The 19,029-nt window shown below is 39.9% G+C and overlaps 1 protein-coding gene across 3 annotated transcripts in view; it reads right to left on the bottom strand.

The window, feature by feature from the left end:
- The window catches only part of DAAM1 (dishevelled associated activator of morphogenesis 1), a 180,625-nt gene that overhangs the window by 54,719 nt on the left and 106,877 nt on the right, over positions 1-19,029 (bottom strand). For all 3 annotated transcript variants that reach the window (XM_020910673.2, XM_020910674.2, XM_070469419.1), the window contains exon 4: positions 509-580. In XM_020910673.2, the coding sequence (XP_020766332.1) occupies positions 509-580 (72 nt within the window). The remainder of the gene's footprint in view (positions 1-508; positions 581-19,029) is intronic.

Below are 19,029 nucleotides of genomic sequence, written 5' to 3'. Positions count from 1 at the left end.
CTATTTCATGAACTTTTTAAAAATTATTTATATGAGTAGAAGAATATTTTGGTACCCTATAAGACCAAGAACCCAAGAAAGCCCTCAGTTTTAAAAAACAGGGGATGGGGAAGAGAACAGTGTAGGGATAATTTCATTGTACTATTTCTAAATGGTATTAACATTTAGAATGTTAGGTGTTGCCCTATCCAAGTTCCACATGATTGATAAGACCAGTTGCAAGTTAAAGCTGAACAGAAGCCAGACTTATGATTACATTTCCTCCAATAACATTAAATTCACTTATATTTTAGTATGTGCTGATTTTATGTAAAACATACTGGAAAATAATCATTTTGCCAAGCACCACTCCTGCCTCTCCTTTCTCCTCAACACTGAACATTAGGAATGGACTTTGGAGCGAGAATGATATTTGGTAGTTCTTATTTAAGTGAATTTATTATGCAACTGCATGCTTTATACTAAATTTGCATTTTAAACTGTGTCGGAGAACAGAAAGGATACCTACAGCAGCCATGGAATTGAGCTGATCAATGTAGAACTCAGGCCAACTTGTTGCTCCCTTATTTTCTTCCTGGTCCTAAAGAGACAGAAGAGAGAAAAAAAGTGATATACCACCAGATATACACAATGGTCACAAAAACACCTGACTTCCAGAGCCTCTAGACAATTGCCCGCACGAACCATTAGAAGACACGGAGATGTAAGATATTTGTCTCTTCATGTTGGCTTTAGATCACCAGACTGTCCCTTTGACCAGGGTGGTATTCCTGATGCAATCTCCAGATAGTGCTGAAGTCAGAATTAGGTATGACAAAGGGCGCGTTTTCCAAACCAGGAAGCAAGGGGAGATGAAATGAGAGCTTGGCCACACACAGTTATGATGCTGCTGTCTTCTTTCAGGGGAGCAGTAACATTGGGAAGGGGTCTGTGTTTAATGCAAGGACAAAGGACCTCTAGGTTCTGTGTGGTGCTAAAGACACTACTACTGCCAGATTACATGTCTGGATGAAACTCACAAAAGAGGGGAAGTTGTCTTTAAAAATGACCGTGGGATTTGGCCTGTTGTTAACTAGACTTTTGCAGTTGGTTTATTCAGGCTCCAGCAGACAGTAAATATTTTAAAGAAGGGTCTCATTTGATGTGACCAAAACTAGGTACTGCTTCAGATGAGGAGGTAAAATAAAGCCCAACATCGCATGGAAGGCAACAAAATGAACACACATTAGTCCCAGGTCCAGTCCTTATGCCATGACAGCTTGTGAGTTTGCGAAAAAGTAATGGAAGAAATTATCTGAGCTGAAGAGAACTGAAACCCAAGGAATTCAGGAACTCATTCCTAAATCGCTGCATCTTATAAACCAGGGTGACTTGAAGTCAGCACCAGAGTCCCTAGGGCTTCTGTGGATGGGAGATCTTTGTCAACCGGAACCCACACCTCCCCTCAGAATCAGGTGACTGGCTTCTGTCCCCTCAGAGCTTCAAGTCCACTTAAGATGGCCTTGTGGTGAGAGACTTCCATGCAAACCTGTATGGGTCTAAGTCATTTGTGTGACAAAACAAACCTGAAGGGGAAAATTCCAGCTCTTCTCTAACTTCACATTCAGAGAGCACCTTAGTACAGGTGACACCTCTTGTTTCCATGGAGAAGTGCTGGTCTAGGCACACACAGCCGCACTGGACAATGAAGTAGCTACTACAGACTTACTGTGTCTGGATCCCCATCCTTGGAATAATGGCTTCAAGGCAGGGCTATTAATTTCAGTCCTGCACTTTACTTAAAAGAAACAAACTTTCTCTAAACAAATCTTTCTAGGCAGGCCTACTCTGGTGAGATAAAAGATACAATTTCAAAACTCTTCTTTAAGTAGTCACAAGAAGGGGACAAAGTAACTGTTGCTCACGGGTGCCTTAAAGGCTGGTAGTAACTGATATCCAAACTCAGGGAGTTGCATGAATTTCATCTGGAGATTGAACAAGCCAGATGACGGGGACAAAGGCTATAGCAGAGGCTTTGAAGTTGGACTGGATTTCACTTTCATGGCTTTTAAAAGCTAAGGAAATTTGATGAGTTTTTAGAACAGCCCCTGATTATTATTTAACATGTTAATAAAACAGCTACAATGGGAGTATAAATGCTGAACCCTTCTCTCCTCTTAAAATGATATACTGAAGTTAGCAAAACCCTACTGCTACCAAGGTATTCAGCAAGCCAAAACCCACAGTGATATTCAATGGTATTTGAACCTATAAAATGAAATAGAAGGCGCCAGATCTTTCTATTGCCTCAAACTAGGGCAAATTTCCAAAACTACAACAAAATCACGTCCCACGTCTGGGGTCCCATGACAGACTGTTGTAAGTTTAACACTCATGGTTACAGAAGAGAGATCATTTTAGAAGCTTAAGATTAATACACAGAGAAAACTCTTTATACTTTGAAAATGCTTTTAAAATAATGTAAGTGGATTAAGAGTAGATCTAGATTCTGCAGTCAAAATTAGGGGAAGAAAGCTTCATTTTTATTTTACATGCCTCAGTGCTGAGAAAATCAAATGAGCTAATGTATGTGAAAGCTTCTCGTAAAAATACGAAGTGTTATCACTATATCCCCAGCAGGGTGATCCTCGGAGTCCTTCATTTTAGCAACGCATCTTCAGTTTCCCCCGTGTACTTCCCTGGTGCTCTACAGATGTGTGTTTGCAGTAGTAGCCAAGACAAACTCATACCTGTGAACCAAATCTCCCCCTCCTTTGTGTGGCTGCTGGAGTTTCCAGTGACACAGAGACACAGGCCAAAAGGAGCTGGATTTAATTTTTCTCCGAGGTCTCCTAAAGAGCATTGGACATGAAGACTTGCCAAGGGGGAGACTTTCTCCTAAGAAGTCCATGAAAGGGATCACTGATGGAAGGGTAACTTGCATAATATTCCTGGAAGGAAACGAAATCCTATGCCTTACCAACCTCTAACACATATTATCCTTTGAGCCATCTGTTTTGGTTCTATAGACTTGTTCTAGAGAAACAAGTGGAAAAATCCACAAGCCTGTACAAACCGTATCACTGTATTTGTAACGGAAGCAGCAGCAATATCCTAACACACACAGAGCTTCTTCCCATGCATCAAACACTGTGCTAAGCACTGCGATCTTCATTTAATCTACCCTGTGAGGTAGCTGTCATCACACTCATTTTGCTGAAGAGGAAACAGAGGCAAAGGGAGTACAGATGAGTTGCTAAAGGTCGTCCTGCTGGAAATTCAGTGGCAGTGAGAAGAATCGTGACAACCTCTTTTCCTAAAACGAGACCTCAGATTAATCACAAGCAATACACATTGAGTGCAAAGCTGCTCTTTCACTCTTCACCACTTCACTGTAAGAGACTCAGATATGATTAGCAGATGAAAATGAGTTCACCTTTCCCTAAACCTTAGTGCTACTTTTTGCTACATTCAACATTTCTGAATATTATTCTAAGGTCTGATGTCTTACCCGGGCTACCTCTGAACCTTCTCTCCAGGCTTTCTGTGGGAATTCTTTTGCTCCTCTGTCAACACCTCATCTATCTTTATATCTGTGCATGCAGACAGTACAAAGAAGCTTCTCCCTAACCTGTTATCCTGTCTGTTACACACTGCATGTTACAGTCTGTCTTCATGGAGACTTCTCAAGAGCTGCTGAAGATGAGCCCATGGCACTGACCACCTATAGACACTGAAATTATAAACAAAACCATCCCTAAACGATATACATCTAACCCTACTTCTGGCTACCTACTTCACTGATTCCATTAGAAATTTTCTAATGGAAAATAAGCAAAGATATTGCCTTCATTCTAGTCTTTAAAAACACTGCTTTTCCTCTCTTTTAAAACAAATAGTAGGTAACTCTTAAAGACACTTAGAGAACATTGTCCCATGCGAATACAAGTTGTAGCAATCACATTAAATGCTCTTTTTATTCCACATACAGAATGGATAATTCATATTAATATCCAGTTTTGTTTCTTCTTGAAAACATAATAAGCATTTAAGTTATATGCCTTTCTTTAGAAGGTCTATTAGATATTGAATTGGTATAAACATTCTATGTTCTTAAATTCTACACTGATAATTGCTTTCCGGGAATATTTGCAAACATCACTTATATTCAGAGAGATGGTATGGTGGAAAAATGACCAGATAGGCCATGCAAAGGTGAGATTCAAGAACTTACTTGTTGGTTTATTTAATTAGGACCTACCGCTAAGTTTGAAGATCTTCAGGTCTTGTTTTTCTTCTGTTCAAATTAAGAGGTGAGACTAGACTTTTCAAAGTACCTAGAAGCTTTAAGATTCTACATGACTCTAACAGTGAGATGTTATGTGAAACATCATTTGTTACTATTAATATATTTAGAGTGCTCAATGTCTAAAGTCAATAATTTAAAAAAATTATGTTGTTCAGTGACTCAGTTAACCTTTAACTTGCAACAGCTACTTCCTTTCTAAGGTAATTAGAGGGGGAAAATCTCAACATTAATTATTTTATTATCTCTCTAATCCAACCCATCCTATTTCCTTAGTAGCTTGATAGGCATCAATAAGTGTATTCATGGACAAAATTTCCTGCTGGATGGACACTCTGCCTTTGCTTTCAACCTGTACTAAAATGCAGCTTTAACCTCTTTTCTCGGTTTTCCACTTTGCTCCTACAATCTCAAAATTCTAAACAAACTCTTCACTCGAAAAGGGAATTTGTACAGTGCAAAGGACCTTCAAGAACATTGAATTTTTTCTTTTTTCTTCATAAATTGGGCTCTAATCAACCAATTCATCTAAAAGGTAAAGAAATACATAGTCTATTTCTAACCTCACTTCATTTCCAACTGGCACATTTTTCACTCCATATCGCTGGTCAGTGGCTACTAAAAATAAAAAAAATTCAAGAGCTCCTCCCCCATCCTCTTTAAATGCTCAACAGTGCATTTGCTTTTCTCAGTATCATTTTGCCCCTAAGAATAAAATTTGCATTATTTATTTGTTGACACTTCTGTCTCTCACTCCACTATCATCTCTTTTTCAATCCAAGCTAATTGTACTCCACTTCTACCACCATCAACAGACAGGCATTTGAATCCTCAAACACTCCCTAACTTAAATGACTTTTGGCAGGAAAGGTAAGTAATTTCTGTGTGTGACTCAGCTTTAGTTTCCTTTTCTGTAAAATGGTGCCTACCTCATAGGGTCACTCTAAGGATTTAATAAGTTAATGAAAAAGTGAAAGTGAAAGTTGCTCAACCGTGTCTGACTCTTTGCCACCACAAGGACTGTACAGTCCATGGAACTCTCCAGGCCAGAATACTGGAGTGGGCAGCTGTTCTCAGGAAGCCCTTCTCCAGGGGAAGATCTTCTCTAGGGGCTCTTCCCAACCCAGGGATTGAGCCCCAGTCTCCCACATTGCAGATGGATTCTTGACCAGCTGAGCCACAAGGGAAGCCCAGGAATACTGGAGTGGGTAGCCTATCCCTTCTCCAGCGGGTCCTCCCAACCCAGGAATCGAACTGGGGTCTCCTGCGTTGCAGGCGGGTTCTTTAGCAGCTGAGCTACCAGGGAAGATCTCTGGGAACCAGACACACAGAAATGTTCAACATATGTTAGCTAGGATGATGATGATACTGTTTCAGGATCTCTAGCTATGGCCATTCTAAGTCCCTGTTACTAGGGCAACAAAAATTTGTAGTAGTTTGAACATAAATTTTGACAGTAATTGTTCACATTTAAAACACACAGTCTTTGACTCTGTAAGTCTATTCAGGAATTTAGCCTATGATTACACTTGCACAGATGCATATTACAAAGATTTGTTTCACTGCAGAACTGTTTGAATTAGCAAATAGAGTTAAGTATATGAAAGGGAAGTGGTTGAATAAACTACTTTGTAGCAGTAGCAAAGAATGAAGTAGAGTTGACCAAGTAGGGACTTCCCTGATGGTCCAGGGGTTAAAACTTCACTTTCCAACACATGAGGGTATGGGTTCAATTCCTGGTCAGAGAGCTAAGATCCCACACACCTTGTGGACAAAAATAAAAAACCAAAACATAAAATATTAACAATATTGTAACAAATTCAATAAAGACTTTAAAAACGGTTCCCCATCCAAAAAAAAAAAAAAATCTTAAAAAAAAAAGACCAAGTATATTATGGAGGGAAAAGTGATTCAAAATATGATCTCCAATCTATAGAGAAAATATATACACTACACACAAACATTTCTGGAAATAGACATAATAAAGTGTAACAACAGCTACCCCTGGGTATCAGGGTAGTAGAAAAAGTCTTTTATTTATAAACTTCTGTACAATTCACACTTTCATTTTACCAAGAACAAGGGCTATTTTCACAATTAAAATAGGAGTTTGAAAGCATCAGTTTGAAAGTTCTGTTAGGACAAGAGCTCTGCTTTTTCTAATGTTTTGTGTTACGTGAACTATATCCAGTCAAGACTGTGCAATATTTGGGGTGTGTCTGTTCTCCATCACCAGGGCACCCTTCTGCTCCCTACAGAAAATTATTTTACATTTCTCTAATTATTTCTTCTTATTGGATTTTCTATTTCTATTAACCCTAATATCAGCTACAGACAAATAAATTGTGTGATCTGGGATAAGGTTTGCGTAGCTGAAACATGCTAACATGTTCTAAAATTTCCACACTTATTATGTTGCAATTTCTTAGTAGCATCAGAAGTCTTTAGTGATATAAGTGGGTCTCAAAGTGCAGTTTAAGTATTAAGTCTTATTGTAAAGAATATTTCTTTTGAAATTACCACAGGACAAATTTTTAATAGGATCAAGTAACAATATGTAAGAACTGGTATTGTTTTTCATTTAAGATGCGCTTAGAAGGCCCAAAATAGGCTGTGCAAAGGTCAATCAATTGTAAAGGACACACTCTGTGGTTGTTCCCTAGACCACAAATCACAGACTGGAGCAACATGCACTTGGCCAACTACAGCCATAAATCTCCATTCAGTTACAAACCCATGAGGTTCTTGGATAATACTTGGTAGGAAAGAAAGACACTCACCATTTAGATTGGCTAAAAATCTTCTAGTGATACACAATAGTACCATCAACTGAAAAACAGTAGCACTATATAAAGGTTTAACTAAATGAATCTCAATGGCAAAAAGGTACTGCTTCATATGATACAAAGTAAACTTCATTCTGACAATGTTCATTACAGGACAAAGGCAACTAAATATTAATAAAACCTGTTCCACTTTTAAAGAAAATGCTATTAGAAAACATGTTCACTATGCTCATACAGGTTCAAGAAGTTCTATCCCTTGTTAATGATCAAAATAGTCACCTGTTGCATTGAATTGTCATTCCTATTCTGGATTTAATGGGCTCAGCCCCATAGACTAATCAATACAACAGTTGTTAAATAAATTCACTCTATAATTAGAATTTTTATAGAATTCTAGGCAGAAAGGGCCAGACAGGTCAAAATTTTATTCTTTAGGTGTGTCTCCATGGTGTGTGGCATCTAATAAACTTGAATGATAGGAAACAGATACCAATGTGGGTGAGAGGAAGAGCAGGTAGGATGGAAGAGGGGGAAATATTTTGTGGACAGCCTTGCTATATGGATGAAGCACAAGCTGGAATCAAGACTGCCAGAAGAAATATCAATAACCTCAGATATGCCGATGACACCACCCTGATGGCAGGAAGGGAAGAGGAACTAAAGAGCCTCTTGATGAAGGTGAAACAGGAGAGTGAAAAAGCTGGCTTAAAACTCAACATTCAAAAAACTAAGATCATGGCATCCTGCCCTATCACTTCATGGCAAATAGATGGGGAAACAATGCAAACAGTGACAGACTTTATTTTCTTGGACTCCAAAATCACGGCAGATGGTGACTGCAGCCATGAAATTAAAAGACACTTGCTCCTTGGAAGAAAAGCTATGACAAATCTAGACTGCATATTAAAAAGCAGGGACATTACCTTGCCGACAAAGGTCTGTCTAGTCAAAGCTATGTTTTTTCCAGTAGTCATGTACAGATGTGCGAGCTGGACCATAAGGAAGGCTAAGTGCCAAAGAATAGATCCTTTTCAACTGTGGTGTTGGAGAAGACTCTTGAGAGTCCCTTGGACTGCAAGGAGATCAAATCAGTCAATCCTAAAGGAAATCAGTCCTGAATATTCATTGTAGGGACTGATATTGAAGCTGAAGCTTCAATACTTTGGCCATCTGATGTGAAGAGCCAACTCACTGGAAAAGACCCTGATGCTGGGAAAGTTTGAAGGCAAGAGCAGAAGGGGATGACAGAGGACAAGATGGTTGAATGGCATCACCGACTCAATGAATATGAATTTGAGCAAGCTCTGGGAGATGGTGAAGGACAGAGAAGCTTGGTGTGCTGCAGTCCATAGGGTTGCAAAGATTCGGACACAATTGAGTGACTGAACAACAACACTCTTTCCCTTCTAGCTCAACAGTACTAGTATAATTAGTATCTTCTTAAAAGATGGCCACGATGAAGTATGGAACAGCCAGTCTTTTCTGTAAAGGGCCAGATCATACATATTTTAGGCTTTGTAGACCACAGTCTGTTGCAACCACTTGATTCAACTCTGCCTTTGTACACGCGAAGCAGCGATGGTGATAGTGGTTTGGTCACTAAGTCATGTCCAACTCTTTGTGACTCTATGGACTGTAGTCTGCCAGGCTCCTCTGTCTATGGGATTTCCCAGGCAAGAATACTGGAGTGGGTTGCCATTTCCCTCTCCAGGGAATATTCCTGACCCAGGGATTGAACCCGTGTCTCCTGCTTGGCAGGCGTCCCAGGTGGCTCAGTGGTAAAGAAAGCAGCTATATATAACACTTAAAGAGAGTGGGCCCTTGCCTTGTCTCAGTAACACTTCATTTACAAAAACAGGCTATTGGCCAGATCTGACCCACAGGCCATGATTTGCCAACCTCTGTGCTAGATTAAGCTCGACTCTCAAGAGGGTGGGAGAACATCAAAATTCTCAAAATTCTTACTTGATCACCAACTGTTTTCCATGCTTTCTCTTCTCCTCAAAGCCACTCTATGTCCAGTAAATCCCAGTTATAAGTTTGGATGAGCACATAAAGTGTGTGGGATTTGCCCAGTAATGTGCACTTTTGCAAGAGATGGAACAGACCCTGAAAAGTCTACCTTCTTACCAAGCTTGCTGCTTCCTGAAATCTCATTTTTAAAAAATAGCACAGAATCATTAGGTCTTTTAAATCCTGATATTTGCCTCCAACTTCTTCCCTCTTGCTCTTCTTTCATCAGGAAAAGAAAACCCAGTAGGTCCACAAACTTGCATTCCTGAGACAGTTGCTTCACTCAGTCCTTCCAACCCTCATCTCTGACCCTTAGCAGTGGGCTGAAACTATATCCTATGTCTGAAGTTTGCCAGACACAGGCAGTGGGTTTCAAAACGTAATTCCTATGTTGTCACAGTTCAAGAGAGTCATGTGGTGCCTGGGACTGCCAACCCTGGTTACATTTTTTGGCCACGGCCACAATTACACATCAAACGTAACTGCTGCCAAAATCCGGTTGGGCCCACACAAGAACGATTACAGAACAGCAGCTTCTTCATCCGCCAGGAAATCCAACACCTCCTCCTGAGCCTCAGAATGTCAGTCATTTTCTAGAAAGACTAGAGGGTGACTCTCCATAGCAGTAGCTTTCATATTTAGCATTTAGAATCACAGGAGAAGAGCAAACTTTCTTCTTCATTTCTCCTCATGCTTTAAAACATCTGCATGTTTTTAAGGCAAGCCATCGCGTAATTATATAGCTATGTCTTTGACCCTGGAGACACCCTAGTTTGAGTTTCTCCTCACAGGGATTCCTTACTGAAGGTCATCGGCAGGTGATCGATCATGTGTTCTCTGAGAGAAGGCTTCAAGGGCCCAGAGTTGTTTGGAACCAGCATTCTCACTGACTGTCAGAAAACTCACCTCATTCTGAATTGGCAGATGTCTCCTTGGAACTCCAAGAACTTGTTGGCCTTAGTTTTGCCCTTGGGAACTATATGGACTAAGTCTAATTTCTCCTATGAGCAATAACCCAGCAAATATTTAATTGATTCAAAAAAAAAGCTATTATGTCCTCCCAGGGTCATCTCCTAACCAGGCCAAAAGTTCTCCAGTGACTGAACAGCAAACGTTTATCTTCCTCAATTCATAAAAAAAAGAAAGAAAAGTCTCAAATTTTCCATACACTCATCACACTCTCACGTCTGCTACTTGGAAAAATAACTCCAATATAAAGCATCTGAATTCCTATGAAAGGAATGTGCTTGTCAGTGATGCTCCACTCTACACAGTCTCTACTCAGAGGGCAGCTGAGATAGATATCTGAGCAGAATGAACAAGTTCTTGCTTTCCTGATGGGCCACAACAAGAGACATGTTTGATATAGAATACGAGATCCAGGAAACAAAGGTAAACATGGACAGTCTGTATTTTATCAAGCATACATACTTTAACAAAGTTTGCCATAAACTCAATAGTAAAATCAGTTTTCTTCTTATAAGATTGAGGACATGTCATCTCTAAAACATAACTTAACAGAAATGAAGTAGGACCCAGGCTCACTGATTATACGTATGCTCCTTTCCTGTACATCCACCTCTTCAAACATCATAGGAACTTCTTCCATGTATGAAGCCTGACACCTCTTCTGACTTCCTGAGTTCTGCTTCTTCCCTTGCTCTAGTGGATGCAGGTATAAAGTTCAGTAAAACTGACAGACAAGGCATGTTTTCCCAGACAGGGCTAGACACTATCATATATCATGTACTCATTTAATATATGATTAAAGATCTAAGATTACTTAAAATAAGGTAGCCCCCTATCACTTCTAAGTTTAAAATTCTGCATTGACAAAGGAGAATTTTTTTAAAGTAAAATGGCATGGTTTCGGCATGACTCAAGTAAAAGATTTTGTTGAACTCATGAGTAAATGAGAGAGAAACAGTAAGATGTTACAACAGGTTCAAAAGAAACTTTGTTAGCAAAGATATATAGATATTAATTTACAAATAGATGCAAAACTAGTCAATAGGGCAATAAGCAACTACATTAGACACAAGACATTTCAATGGACAAGAACATTTGCACTGTGATCAGTTTTTTTAAAAAAATCTGCAGTTTTGTTAAATAGCTCAAAAATAGTGAAAAGTAGAGATTACTCTGAAGAGTGCTATAGACAGAACATTCAGTATTTTTTTTTTCTGGCATTTCAATGAAACCACAATTTAGCAAAATAAAAGATGACTAGTACTTCCTGGTTGAAGAGGACACAGTCTACACAGGTGTAATGTGGAAACCAAGCTGTATGACTAACACCTTGCACCAGACTCATCACATCTAAATCACACAAATGCTTGTGCGTACATGCTCAGTCACACCCTATGGACCGTAACCCGCCAGGCTCCTCCGTCCATGGGATTCTCCAGGCAAGAATACTGGAGTGGGTTGCCATTTCCTTCTCCAGTGGGTCTTCCTGACTCAGGGATCAAACCTGCATCTCTTACATCTTCTGCATTGGCAGGCGGGTTCTTTACCACTCGTGCTACCTGGAAAGCTGAAAGCTTTAGATGAAAAACACATACCCCCTCCTTACCACTTCACTTCAATTCTGCCTGCTTCCACTGCCTTGTCTAGTCTGTGTGGCATGGTTTCTATTTATGCATCTCTGAGACTGATTTGAAACCACTGAGACTATTCTATGTTACCCCTCCCCCATTATATCCACAGATGCACCTGGTTCTCCATCCTTCCCAGAAATTTGCTGGTCAAATAGCTGGGACACTTCTTTTATACACACACACACACACACATAATTAATTATTTGGCTGCACTGGTCTTAGTTACAGCACATGGGATCTTCAGTTGCAGCATGCAAGATCTAATCCCCTGACTAGGGACTGAACCAGGGACCCGTGCATTGGGAGCACAGAATCATAGCCACTGGACCACCAGTGAAGTCCCCTGGAATATGTCTAAGAATTTCTTTCACTCCTCACCAAAAATAACGTGGTCAACTCAGTGAGTTTAGACCCATCCCCCACTCCCCCACTCCCACCCCCAGCCAGAAAGAAAACTACACTTGACCACTATTCAAAAATAAAATAAAATCAGGCTTGTGCTGCTTCTCAGCCAGCTATCACTTTTATTCTCTCCAAAATTAAGAGTGCCACTTTAAAGAGTCTAGTCTCTCTGTGGGAACAGCAGCGATGAAACAAAGAGTAACAGTGTGACTTCAACAGTAAGAAGACCAGCTGCGTTTCTTAAACAGCTCAGGGGCCCAATCTGTTCCAACACCCTCTTCTTTCCTGAAAAAGTCTTGGCTGACCTTACAGAACTGAAATCTTACAAGTCACATGCTACAGGATCCTTAGGGAACATGCATTTTGTGTGCTAATATAGCTGAGAAAATAGCCACAATCCTCACCTAGAACTAAAAGCTGAGACTTTACAGCCCATTTTCCAAACTACGAGATATTTATTTCATTTATTTTAACAAGTCACTTTTCTGGCAAAGCACTTCATGGCATGGAAAATGATTAGGGCCTAAACATCTCAATCAGTGTAAATCCAACATCTGAAGCCAATTTTAAATGACAATTTCCCTTCATTTTCATGGCACAGAAAAAGGCTCCGATGATTATTTTCAGAAACGACACCAGCCCACATTTCCCTGCTGCCTATGACGCAAAGGTGTGCTATGACTTAAAACAAATTACTTCTATGTATCTTGTTAAGAGCTGAGTCTTTGACCCACATGTCATCTGGGAGTGTTGTAGACCCAGGTACGATTTAGTCCAGCTGGTTGGTAAATGAACATGTTTGGACACACACCACTAAACCCTCATGCAGTGTGGAAATCCAATCAGTGGTGTCAGTGGCCTTTTTGCCTCACATCTTGCTACCAGATTTGCTATCAGACCAGCTTTCAGAATGCTGTAAGGCAGGTTTTGATGTTCTGTAACCTGCTCTTGGAAAAACAATCAAAGTGTGTTTATGATTTGCAGTATAACACTTAACACGAGACCATAAAGAGAGGACTTTGGAAAACAGTAATTAAACTATGAAGAGAATTGGGGGAAACAGTGAGCCCATAAAGGCAAGTTCCATTCAGGGAAGCATTTTCAGGATGCCTGTGAGAAATGCTACAGCAGGGTTAACTGTCCCCTGGAAGGAGAGTCATAACTGTATCTCTGGTTTTAAGTCATCACTGACTCTTTAATTCAGAATACAACTGAATTAATAACAGCATTTTTGGCAAGAGAAAGAAAAGAGAAAAGCATCCATTGGAAGATGACACTGTCTCAGAAATGTCTAAATGTGAGGATGTGGGCAAATAGAACTTAGTAACTGAGGAAACATAAACTGCCTTTCCTTAAATATGGGGACAGATAAAAGGATGGCATCCTGAGACTGCTCCAGTCAATGTTGTTCCACAGTGCACTGAAGAGTAACAAGAGAAGTTAAGACACTAACTTCAAGTTGGGATTCTTCAGCAGACTTTCTACTGCAACTTGCCCCACACAGTACTCTGTTTCTGGAGTGTAAGAGAACCCCACACAGAAGTTATCAGCGGCACATTCTAACTTACACTGGGAACTCAAAGCTTATTTCTACTTCCCAAGGGGAAGAAGCTCTGAAATGCACCAACCATAACATGGATTCAATAACATTAGGTGTGCTAGAGCCATTAGTGAAAAGGTGAAATAAATAAATATATATATGAAAAACGCAAGTAAAGTGGTTTTTTTCCTTCTTTGATCTCTCATCCAAAGTTGATACTTTCTTCTACTGATGTCTTTCCTAAACTTGTCTCCTGGAGCTGGTGAGGTCAGGCTGACTTGGGGTGGTGTTTTATGTCATAGGACCTAGACACTGAAGAAAACCAGGGAGGACCCAAGGGAAAGAAGCGTGGTAGGTGACACTTGTGTACGACCATAATCTAGGCACTGGAGGAACCTTCAAGAATAAGGAGGGTACATAACTACTACACGCGCCACATTCTCCCCTCATGTGTCATGGCAGACAGCACTAATCAACTACCACACTATTCGTAGTGAGGTTATTTATAACCTCCAAATGCTTCTCAAAGTCCTCTGGGCTTCAATCCCTCGTTGTTTATACAGTTAATAATCAAGATAAATCTTTTTGCACAATTCTGTTTGGAGTGATTCACAGTGAACTCCACTAACCAAGGAAGGAAGCCACAGTCCAAAGGAAAACTGACACAGAGGAGGTCTGTTGGTCTGGACTGTCTCATGAGCTACACGTTCCTGGGCTGGTGATAACCAGAACAAGAGGCTAGTTCTGGATTCTCATGTGTGAGATATAGCAATACTCCTTTCCAGAGATGCAGTGATTGCTGAGAACTCTCGTTCAGTGTGAAATTCTATACCTGCAGATTGCAGAATTGTGGAAATGCAATGGACCAATGCCTATGTGCTTCAACACAGGCAAGGGGCTCAAAGGGTCTCACGGAGTTGCATTTAGAACCCTGGTTCCACAATGGTACTGTTGACAAGTAGCCTACGACAAAGAGTGAGAGCTCCAAGATTGTCATGTATTCCAAACTCTGCAATCAACACATGATGGAATTTTGTCCTGCAGCTGAGCTGTCAAAAGGAAACTGCTTAACAATTAAGATTTGGAAGCCAAAGATAGCTGCCCTCTGGTAGCTGAGAACAACTGCTTTCCCAGGATCTCCATTCAAACCCACAGCTCCAAGTCTCTTCTAGAGACTGGAGCAGAAGCAAGAGTGTTCTTCCCACAGCACAGCACAGATGCAGGCATGAGTGACAAGTACAGTGAAAGCTGTGGGGCTTGCTTCTCTAGCCCCCATTCCAGAGGGGAAATAGAGCTCCACAGGGCACAGAGCTCCACCCACACTCCCCATGGCTCCATGTTAACTGATTTGTCCAACCAAGATGCCTTACTTTGTCTCAGCTATGTGTTGCCTATTTATTTTCACTTTTGTTTGAAAGACGGTGAATGCAAAACACAAGGTCATTCTCTCCCTTCATCTACCACCCTGGTGTTCTCTAATTAGAGGGGAAGCAAGGCCTTGGATGAAGGGTGTTCCTCGCTGAAGAAATGCAAGTACGAGGAAGCACAAAAGAGAGATGGTCTCCACAGAGCAGATACATATTCACTGCTTTCACAAGGCTGCAAAGAACAAAGCAGAGTGAAGAATCATAGACTGAAGAACCAGCAATCTCCAAATCTGTGAACTGACTGACTTGTACATGGAAACCACCTCAGACTGCAGGTGGGGAGCATAGACAAACACCAAGTTACCCATCTCAGTCTCTTAGTCTCTGAAGGAATTGTGGAGTACAAGAAAGGGGAGAGGCTTTTATAATTTATATAAAGAGATGTCCCAGAAAAGCGTGCTCTGGTTAGAAGAAAAGAAGGAGACGAGTAGTGTGCATTTCCAGCCACTGTGCCTGTTTGTGTAGACATGCTGGCTTTGCACCTGCACTTTACTCACCCGCCAGGGAACTGGCGGGTGCCTCAGAGGAACTTCCTGTGTTTGATGATGGCATATATCAGTCAAGAGCTGGCTAAAGATGGAAACACAGCTTCCCTGGGTCTGGACCTGAGGGTGCAAAGAGGTCTAGAGGAGAGGAAGAGTGAACCACACACAGAGCAGTTTCCTTTGTAGTCAAACCAAATAAACATAATGCTGAGGGAATTGTCCATTTTTAGGTACTTGTAACATTTTGTACTTTGGTCCAGCTTTATGGACATTTGAGTGGAATGCTTTCATTCTCTAAACTTTGGGTTTTTCTTTTTTAAATGAAATGTTTATTTTCTACTCCAGGAATTTGTACTTTAATTTGATTTGCTAAGCTATACGAGAGAAAACTGAAGAACTTTAATGACAGTATCTTGTACCCAAAACATTCAAACTTACGTAAAGTGGTTGATCAGGGCATACAAACACTAGTTCCACCTCCTCCAATAATACCAAGCCCTTGGATGGTTGACAACTAATTTGCTGCAGGTAGAAACTATTACAAACACTTTGGAGAGCAACTAAAAGTGAAAATGTTCAAACCAAACAACTCGGTCTACGTGCTTACCCTAGAGAAATTTTTGAACATATACACAAGGATGTTTGTTGCAATTTTTTTTTTAATAATGAAAACTTGAAAACAGATATTATTCAAAGAGGGATAAAAATAATTAAGCTGTGGCATGTTCATATAATGAAACATTATATGGAAGTTAAAATGAAGACATATATATATTGTCAATGGATATATATATTCAGAGAAAGAAATATATAAATGGGCAAAGGAAAACATATCACCTTCAGAATAGAGGTCACCTTTGCGTTTCAACAATGTTTATGATGTTTTATTCCTTTCTTTAAAATTCATGGTATTAAAATATGTTAGCATTTGTTAAATACAGATGTTTATTATATTCTATATGTTTTTGCAAATAAAAAGATTTCACACACACACACACAAGAATAATCAACCAGGATAAACTAGTTTATCACATGACTGAGGAGAAAGTTATTAGAAGTTTGCTAGTTTTCATTTTTTAGAAATTTTAGAGAATGTCAATTTATTGGAAGCCAGAAAATCCACCCTGGTAATTAAGCTTAAGGCTTCTAATAATAACAGCCCCTGTGGAAAACCGTATGGTGGCTTCTCAAAACACTAAAAATAGAACTACCATATCACCCAGCAACTCCATTCATGGTGATACATCCAAAAGAACCAAACACACTGATTGGAAAAGATACATGCACCTCAATGCTCATGGCAACATCATTTATAATTTCTAAGATATGGAAATAACCCAAGTGTCCGTCAACAGATGAGTAGGTAAAGAAGATGTGGTATATACACAACAGAATACTACTCATTCATAAAAAATAATGAAAATTTGCCATTTGCAACAACATGGATAGAACTTGGAGGGCATTATGCTAAAGTGAAATAAGTCAGACAGAGAAAGACAAATACTGTATGGTATCACTTACATGTGGAATCTAAAAAAATACAACAAACTAGTAAATATAACAAAAAAGAAGCAGACTCAGAGAGAACAAACTAGTGGTTACCAGTGGGGAGAGGGGAGGGATAGGAACCCGGCTGGGTAGGAGATTTAGAGGTACAAACTACTATGTATAAAATAAACTACAAGGATAGACGATATATCCCAGGGAATACAGCCTTTTTTTTTTTTTTTGCCATACATTGATATCAATCAGCCATGGGTGTACATGTGTTCCCCATCCTGAAACCCCCTCCCACCTCCCTCCCCATCCCAGCCCTCTGGGTCGTTAACTATAAATGGAGTATATAACCTTTAAAAATTCTGAATCACATTGTACACTTGTAACTTCTGTAGTATTACACATCAACTATACTTCAATAAAAAGACGCCTAATAGTAACAGTATCTGCTACTTTGTTGAAACATTCTTTTATTATTTCCTCAACACTGACACTTTGCTTTATTAGCTTAGTTTCAGAAATCAAACAGCTAGAACGCATATTAGATTATAATGCTGCAACTTTGAACAAATTTTGTTGCTGAGCAGAGAACTTGTAAATCCGGTTCATTTTGACCTAATAAGTTACTCATTTGGGAATACTGACTCCTTTAATGGAACCTCTTGATGTTGTGTACTACAAAGGGACTTTCCCCCATTGCAAAAATAAAAGTTGCAATGTTGTCATCTAAAAATATTCTTTAATTGTTTTATGTTGAAAACTGAAGATATTTACTACCACTTGCCTTTCCTAGGCCACAAAGAAGGAAGCTTAATTTTATTTAACAACACAGCTTGACCCACATACAAGTCCACTTCCCAGAGTTTAAGTAGTGTTCACGACTGCTTGCCAGGCAAGCCCAATGATGTGAGCATCTCCACTGGTTACCCAAGGTCAGCAGGGACTGAGTGCTGCTAAGAAGGAAGTGGAGTGGAATTTGACTTCCTCTTGGCCTCCATCATCCAAGACATAAATTAAGGATGCTCCTGAAATCAGATTCAGGGTTCTACCCAGAAGTTAAGGGACAGCCCCATTGATCAGTAGGGCAAAAATCCCTAGAACGTCTTAATTAAGGAGGGACTCTTTTTAACAATTTCTGACACTCACAATAAAGACCTTCTTGGTCTCTTCCCTTATCTTCACAATGCCTCCTCCTACCTTACTGTCTCCACCTTGAAACGTCTTGTGAGAAATTAAGGGAGAGGTGCTGTTCTAAGAAATCCAGGTATCATTATTTATGAATATGGACCTGAATCCCTGGCTAGCATGACTGTGAATGAATAGAAACTCAGTCCATACCATTATTTCAATTACTGTCACCATCACTGACATTGTCAGTGGTAACATTAACATTGCCATGCCCCAAGTTCTCCGAAAACTTCAAAATCATATTTTCTCAATTTTCACAACAATTTTATAAATTTGATCTCACTGTACAGAGAAGAGAGACATGAGCTGTTAAGAAATATGCCCCAAGTCACACAGTTAGCTAATAAGTGGGGTACCCTGCCTTCTCAGATTACCCTTTAGATAGATTTTAACTATGCAAAGTCTTTCTTACAGTTATTACTTGGCTTCTATTTATGATGGAAAAAGCAGAGTCAGTCACACTATGCTAAAGATTAGAACTGTGAGGGACAAACAAAATTTAGGAAAACTTCAGGCAGATCCATTAACGGAAAAACTTTTGGAGCCAATCCACCCCAAGGGAGGTGGGGAGTCCTCTCACTGGTAGTATCTCAAGACTGAAAAACAGAGAACTTTACAGAACTGGAGGGCTACACCCCAACAGAAGAATCCAGAAATTGTTCACTCACTTCACCAAGTACCAAAGAAGAAAGATTGCTTTGGTTCATTCTATGGGAAAGTTTGTTCTCCACTTCTTCACTGAGCTGAGTCAATGTTCATGAAAACACAGACTATGGGTTTAGAACCATCTGGACACCCCACAGCAG

This window comes from Odocoileus virginianus, chromosome 6, assembly GCF_023699985.2.
Source record: "Odocoileus virginianus isolate 20LAN1187 ecotype Illinois chromosome 6, Ovbor_1.2, whole genome shotgun sequence".
NCBI lineage: Eukaryota > Metazoa > Chordata > Mammalia > Artiodactyla > Cervidae > Odocoileus > Odocoileus virginianus.
The sequence above is the reverse complement of the archived record's forward strand: the minus strand, read 5'-3'. Positions and strand labels throughout refer to the sequence as shown.